The 8,219-nt window shown below is 34.1% G+C and overlaps 1 protein-coding gene across 1 annotated transcript; it reads right to left on the reverse strand.

The window, feature by feature from the left end:
• Nucleotides 1-2,121: 2,121 nt before the first annotated feature.
• Nucleotides 2,122-3,174, reverse strand: LOC106622927 (PE-PGRS family protein PE_PGRS47). Its single transcript, XM_014242268.3, has 2 exons — nt 3,013-3,174; nt 2,122-2,740 (listed from the first exon to the last, which is right to left on the reverse strand). Exons 1-2 carry the CDS (start codon nt 3,083-3,085, stop codon nt 2,337-2,339), a joined length of 477 nt encoding a protein of 158 aa, XP_014097743.1. The 5' UTR covers nt 3,086-3,174; the 3' UTR covers nt 2,122-2,336.
• Between the last annotated feature and the right edge of the window lie 5,045 nt (nt 3,175-8,219).

Here is an 8,219-nt window from a genome sequence, read left to right on the forward strand (position 1 = left end):
TTGACTTATCTGACTCACTTTTCAAAATTAAAAAGACTTTATTGTTTTCTCTTAATAAATGAAAATGTAACAATTTATTATATTGTAACTTTAGATCTTAGCTGCTGAAATTTTTGTTTCGGTAGCTGAGCAGTTTTAGATCTCAACACTTAAAAAACTCTCTTGCCTTTTCTGACTCGGCTAATTCCGCACGTATGCGGATTGCGCCCCTCGCGTCGGTTGGGCAGGAAGAGGGTAATCGTTGGGTTATTATTATTATTATAAGTGCTTAGTTGTGGCATTTTATAAGTTTTTGTTTAATAACGTTTTGTGAGCGTAGTAGTGGCCAAATTCGAACTTGTCCTTGCTTTTTTGCCACGGAACAGGTGTACCAAATTTTATTATAATGTCTAAACTTTTACTCAAGTTACTTACTTGCACACACAGGCGGACGAACAGACAGACAGTCACTCGAATTTCAACTCGTTTCGTCATTATGATCATTTATATACCTATATATATATAGCCCTATATCTATCTCGATTATTTTTAGGTGATACAAACTAGCTTTAGGTGAACAAAACTGTATTTTACGACAAAGTAGAGACAAATCATTTTCCATCATGACAACGCTCGGCCTCAAGTCCAAAAACCGGTCAAAACTATTTGGAAAACAGCGGCTGGAAGTTTTGCCACACCCGCCTTACAGCCCAGATTACCATTTGTTCCGGTCGATGCAGAACTCTCTCACTGGAATACACTTCTCATCCGAACAGGGTACTAAAACTTTGCTTGATTCATTCTTGGTCGCTAAGTCGGTGCAGTTCTTGTGAGATGCAATCCACAAATTAACAAAAAAGGTTGATGGAAAAATATATTACCGGAAACTGTCAATAACCTATAGTTAAGGCTGTCAATAACCTATAGTTAAGAATTTTTTATGATAAAAATTACTTTTTCCAATTTTTATTTAAAAATTTGCGTAGCGTAATCTAATATACAAACATGAATACATATATGATATCTACTATAATTTAAGCCACAGTAAGCTTCTCCATGCTTTTAAAATCAAAATTTGAAATTAAAATTGAAAAGGAATGACTTAAGAACTCTAGAAGGAGTGCCAACAGGTCACTGTCTAATTGGCAGATATGCCAGAAGACTACAAGTAAGTGCACCATACAATGACTCTTGTAGAAACTGTCAGGAGATAGAAAAAGAGGAGACTGTAAAACATATTCTATGACAATGCAAGGCTCTGTACAGAAAACAAATCGCAACTATCCTTCGAGAGTTTCTTGACGACGTTTCAGAGGTTGCAGAAATAATACTTTTTTCAGTGATAAACTTCATCAGAAGCATCGGGTAGTGCAGAGTGGAGACAATAGAGTGAGTCTTGTTGGTATCCCAATGGGGCTCCTAAAGTCCTAAGTGCGCTGTCAGGCAGCCACTCTACCTACCCACCTGTTATACCATGAACTTAACAAAGTTTGCCACGAACGTCGGAGCTCCTCTAAATTATATATATAAATGATCAGCGTGACGAGCTGAGTCGATTTAACCTGTCTGTCGGTCCATCTGTCTGTCTGTTTATTCGGCGAACTAGTTCCTCAGTTTTCAAGAGATCGATTTGAAAATGTATGAATTATGATTTTGTTTGTTTGTTGTTAAAATAGTAAATATTACAACAGACAATTGTTTGCTGTTTCACATGCTTCAGCTTTTGAGAAATGATAAAATTCGCTTGCAAAACTTTCGAGTTAAAACGATAGCGTTTACGGGCCTAACATTTTACAAACAATTTCATTGACTGAGTGTATTAATATAAGTACATGGTTTTGGTAGTACATATACATACACACATGTAAAAATGTACACTAACCCCCTAATGGTGCAAAGTGCGCACGCCCCTGTGTGCACGCCAATTAGCGTTTGAGATAAACATTTGACAGCCACGCCGACACAAATACCAGCCCGCTGAATTGTCATGACAAATGCAAATAATTGTATTGAACACATTTGAGGTACATAAATCCCAGCGACGTTCCGAACGTGAGCAGGGCGTAGCACTTCGTCGCGTGATGTCATCGCTGCCGCCCTTGAGAAGTGCCGACAATTGCAACAATAGTAGACCGCAACTGGTTTACAGTGCAATTAAATATATTTTATTGTTTCTATTTTAGATTACAAAAACAAAAACAACAAACATAAAATACGGTGACTAATTTTAGAGACAAGTTTAGTTATTTAATTAAAAACTAGTGCGTTATGCGAGTTTTGAAAAGGAAAATGAACGTAATAAAAATAATACAACTAAAATTTAACAAAGATTGTATCTACAAAAATGTCTACTCATTTCACAAAACTCGCGAAAGCACAACCAACGGCATTAGCAGCCACAACCAGTGCGCCTGCGCAAACTTAGCATTAGCTGACGATCGATAGCGTTGATCATAGTAGCTAGGATAGTTGCCTGGTCCAACGGGTCCAATCGGTGCGCCTGGTGCACCTGGATAACCACCTGGCGCGCCCGGCATGCCTGGCATACCACCCGCGCCACCATTGTACGAGAAGCGTCTGCCTTGGTCGTCCACGCCGCCAACATAATAGCCGCCATTACCACCAGCGCCGCCATACGCATGACCACGACTGTCTACACCAGCATAGCCGTAGCCAAAGTCACTGCTTCCCGGTGCACCTGGTGCTCCAGGCGAGCCTGCCGCGCCACCCCAGCCGCCGGCGCCACCATTGCCGCCTTGCGCTGCAATAAAATAGCATCATGTATGGCTTATAATTAATTGTGTTTTTATCTTAACAGTTTCTTAGAACTCGCTAGTAAATAGACAGTTATTGTTGCATTTGCAATGCAAATATGCCACATTTCGATGGGTGCAGTGACTACCCACTACACAAAGTACAAAGTCACTAATGCCAATAGATACACTGGCCATTGTACAGCTCATAAACAATACTGTTCTCACATGTCGTTTACTTGTATGTATGTATATATATGTATGTAGATCTATAAATCACCTGAGCAAAGTAAGGCGCAATTCAATGCCAGCAAAATCACGCCTGCGTGTCTGAGCTTTAAACTTGACTTCATCTTCCCGCTAACACTGCCACTAGTCGACTAAACAAAGCCGGCCCAAGTCAGGCTATTTTTGCTTTGAGTTTACAATTTGCCAGACGGCAGGCAAACTTTGCAATTCAACTGTTTCAGTTTGCAACTTATCTTCCGCTCTTATTCCGCTAAGTTTATTTGGTTGCTAAAAATTATGTTGTTTACTTTCGGTATACAAATACATAGCATGCTGATTAACGTAGTACTAGAGATACATACATACTACAGACATATATATATATATAAATATATATAATACTTGTACATATATATGTATGTAAGTGTAATTTGCGTAAAATTTTATATACATCCATTTGATTTGCCAATTTACATATTAAGTTACTCACTTATATACAGAATGCATACTTGTACATATTCGTATAAGAGAGAGTGTACATATGCACATACATATTTATTAGCATATCTAAAAACTTTTTCACAAGTCAATTAGAAATACACTTTTCAACATTCAGAAAAATAATATTATAAACAATACAAACGAAGTAATAATGCATAAAATATTCATATCAACTACAGTAAAACCTGACTGGGTGCAACAATTACAAGTAATAGCATATTGTACATAAGTATCACAGTTCAAAGCGAGCCTCAAAGTGGAAGCAAGATGAGTTTTTAGCTTATCTACTAAGTTCATATATTATGCAAAATTTTTCTTCAATATTCTTATGTAAACAAAAATTAAAACACTTATTTATGCTAAAAACCATTTACCTATTATAAAAAAAAAATTTTAATTTATTTTTCAAAAATTTTATTTATACATTTCCAATATGTTCTTGGGATTATGAGCATTATGAAATTTATTATTGCAATTGGTAATTTTTTGTTCAATTATAAGTTTATCATCAACTATTTGAACAATGAACATATGTATGTATCTTTTTTTGGGCTATTTTACCAAGCAGGAAAGATTTTATAAGCAATACTAGCTGTTACTCATTACTACATCTGACAGACAGACGGACCAAATTTTGGTACACGTACAGTAGGGTGAGTCATGTGAAACATTCTTTTCGCTTGGTTCTCTGAAACATAGGTTCTTAGGCATCTCTAAGAATGTCTCTCCAAGTATGAATTCTTAATTGTATTGGGAAGGTTTTCGCCTTACAGTTATCTATTTTTTGTTATTAACAGATAGAAAAATATAAATCTCGCTTACAACTACTTGAAAAAATATCGTTTCATAGATTACGATTTTTTCGTGAATCTAACTGTTTCAAAGATTGTAACAGTTGAAGTCTGATTATTTAAAAAATTTTGTTCTTATGAACTTTGTAACTCAATGACAAAAAAAATACCTACAAATCGGAAAGGTCATAGTCTTGTAGGAAATTTACTGCTCTACATAATGGTCTCTTATAGTTTTTCGATTCAGTTACGCATTTAGGAGATATTCATCGTCAAACATCAATGGATATCATATATATTTACAGCGTCTACCAATAGGGACGGCGTGATTTTGACAGCTCGTGGCGGCCATGTTATTTTAAAGATTTGTGTAAAATTTTGTCAGCGTGTTCGGTAAGGTAAGGTGTTCATTTCATCATGTCACGTTTCGCTTTGGTACAACGCTTGGAAAATGTCCAATATTATTACGTAACTTCACGTCCTTCGGTGCCTACTGGTTTTTTTTTCAAAAGAGAAACATCTTCTCAGATGAGGCCCATTTCTAGCTTCGTCATGTTTCCTGTCTAAAACTGAACGCATTGCGTGCAAAGTTTGGCGTCTGGTTAATTTCGAGCCAAGATCAGATTATTTTTTCTGGGAGCATGTTAAAACAAAGGTGCACGCCAATCAACCAGCAACGCTCGAGGAGCTCGAAGACAACGAAGTGCTGCAACAGGTCATCGAAAATTGGCGTAAACGGGTGGAAATATGCAAACGGAGCCGTGGTGGACACATGGCCGACATTTTTTTCAAATTATAAATGCCATAAATTTATCTGCATATCAAAAAAACCCATTTTGACCAATATATATATGCAAACCAGTCCCTCAGTTTTTAAGCAATCAATCTGAAATTTTGCACCTGTTCTTTTCCCACTAAAAAGCTGCTCATTTGTCGGAACGGCCGATATTGGACCACTATAGCATATAGCAGCCATACAAACTGAACAATCGGAATCAAGTGCTTATACAGAAAACTCTCTCAAATTTGGCATGGATTGTTATTTAAAAGAATAATGCAATCTCCGAAGATCGGATGACTATAGCATATAGCTGCCATACAAACTGAACACTCGTATTCTCCGAAGAAATTGTTCAGATCAGATCACTATATCATAAAGCGGATATTTGAATATTTTGTTCCATGCCTAAAAATTAACAAATATATAATTCTGATATGTTTCCGAATTTATGTTCAGAACTCTCCTCTGCCTTCAATAAGAGTTTTCTGCAGTTTAATGACCGCCGAATCTATCGTTATTCATTATTATTTTTTTTTTTTTTGTTTAACGAAAAGTTTTTGCTTCTGTTATGAGTACAATTTGTAAAATCCAATAATAATATATTTGAAAGTTGTTTTTGAAATGTGAAGTATCATATTCATTAGTTGTGCAAATGCTGAACAAAGTAAAGAGGTGTAAACGTGAAAGATGCCACACAATAATAAAGTTCCAAACTCCAAATGGTTTTCAGTTCTTTACATAATAACAAATATGTATGTACATATGTATTTGTTAAATCCGCACGTGATTGTCATATTAACAGAACATTGCACTTTTTATAAAGAAAAATGCAACTCATATTTTTTAATTTGTAAATTTATTATCGACCAAATATACTTTACTTAAGTAGATGCTTCACAATGGCTGACGGATGATTGTTTGTAAAATTGATTTATTAAATATCAAAGTTTTGACAATTCATTTAAATACAACTCCTACATATTGTATTTCCGCCCACACACGCTGTCTAACACAGTATTCAACCAATTAATTATGCGCATTACTTACAAAATTATAAACCTCTTACTCTTAATGAGTGACAAGTGACAAAAGAACACGTGTCAAAATAAATAAATAATGGACAAATGGAGGGTAAACTATATGATACGAGTATAATATATACAGTATAATAAAAATATACTTTATAATGAGCAAAACGGATACCCAGAATAGGTGACAAAAACTGGCCACCCCGCAGCCTCAGCTCATACTCTAAATTTTACGATTCAAGAAACGTGAGAGCGTTATTTAATCGTCGAAATCTAAAACGGCTACAGAAAGCAAAAGCGGAAATTTAGAATTACGCTTTTAAGGCAAGTCCACTTAAATCGTTACTTGTTGCGTGAAGCTAATATAATTTTTTAAAGTTTAAAATTTAGTTCGCTAAATCAAATATGTTGAAATAAGAATTAAAATCAGAACACACACGTATGCCGCTGAATGGTAGTTAAAAATTAGTTTTACATTGTTTTTAAAGTAGAGCCTTAATAAAGCTGAAATTTTAAAGTTAACTTTAAATAATATAAATGATAAATCATAACTATCCAATTAAAAGCTTTATTATCCTCTACAGGCGGTTTTTTCAGTACTGTATTCAGTTTTAGTGGGTTAATTAATTACGCATAGATCCTTAATAAAGTTTCGACATCTCACGTCATGGAGGTCTGCGCGATTATTATGTGGAGGAGAATTAATATAATTTTACAATGCAGTCGGAAATACGCTAAAGCAAAATATTAGTATTAAATAATTAGTATTCTCGAGATTGGACTTGATGGCTAGTGTTCCATATAAAATCGTACTCATTTACGCAATACGATCCCTCATTTTTAAGGCTGTGATATTAACCAGACGATTACAATAAACTTGGGGTCAATCGCAACCACCAGTTTGGCTAAAGTACTTGTTCCATACTACAGTTTTGTTTTTGTTACGTAAAAAAAAATTTCCTTTAACAAAACTATATCAGGTTTAAAGATTTAGTGACATATAATTTCTATAACAGCAAGTAACTAAATTCTTCAGATCTGTGTAGTGTTGGTAAAGTGTTTATAACTTCGTGACTTACTCATGGAATAGAATCTAAAGAGATATACTGAAGAAAAAACAATTGAGTTAGATAAAGTATCTTTAAATATAATTGCATATTGTATATAATAACTCAGATAAGATAATATCAATTGAAGAAGTTTTAGTTGGAAACCAGCATACTAAGTTTAAAGTAGGATGAGAACTGAATCATTTGATCTGTGGAATGTTTACTTAAATCGCGATCATACAAAGATCATACTTGTATGTAAAAGTCACGGAAAATGTAAAAATTAAAAGAAAGAAGTTTCCAAATTCAAATAATTAAACTGGAAACAATATTGCTTTCTGGAAAAATTGTAAAAAATCAAACACTATTAAGAACGTATCCAGTAACTTTCGAAAATAGTATTGTAATAAATAATAAAACTTACGAAAATATTTATAAAAAATTTGGAAGTATTTCAAAAATAATTATGTTAATAATTTTGAAATCTTAGTATATATATATAGTATGTATGTATGTCGAAAAAGGAATAAATATTTTGAGTGAGTGAATGAGTGATCTTAGAATTTATTCACTTTTCAGGTACATAATCGACTACTACTTTCGATAATACAGTGCTTAGTTTTTAGGATTTTAAAATTGAAAAAAATCGATCAAAGCTTTATTGGGAAAAATTCATAGTCTAACATAAAGTGTAGGGGACGATTCATCTTTAGTAGCGGGAAGCTAACGGCAGTCCCTACGCTCAAGTATAACTGTAAACAAAATTGTATCTTTGGGATTCCTACTCACATACACAGAATATTTTCATTAATAGGTCCTTTATGAAGGTGCCAATTAGAAACTTCTAACAGCTATTTTAAAAACTGAGATAAAGATCTAAATGAGAGTTTCCTCCTAGTTTAAGCCAGTTTATTTGATTTATTCTAGTTATATATATATAATATATATTAAACAATAGTCTTACACTAATCATCGTATGGTTTCTGAACACAGTGCGGTTTATAGTACATATGTAGTATGTAATGATACTTATAACTAATTTGAAAAAAGGGGTGAGCGTGTTGAAGAAAATTGAAAACATGATCAGAAACCTCCTTCGTTCACCACAA

This window comes from Bactrocera oleae, chromosome 5, assembly GCF_042242935.1.
Source record: "Bactrocera oleae isolate idBacOlea1 chromosome 5, idBacOlea1, whole genome shotgun sequence".
NCBI classification, from domain to species: Eukaryota; Metazoa; Arthropoda; class Insecta; order Diptera; family Tephritidae; genus Bactrocera; species Bactrocera oleae.

Bases quoted from the DNA above. Each gene is read 5' to 3' on its own strand.
- LOC106622927 (XM_014242268.3), bottom strand. From the start codon at position 3,085: ATGAAGTCAAGTTTAAAGCTCAGACACGCAGGCGTGATTTTGCTGGCA. The intron at 2,741-3,012 runs GTGATTTATAGA...ATTTTATTGCAG, and splicing joins TTGCGCCTTACTTTGCTCAG to CGCAAGGCGGCAATGGTGGC.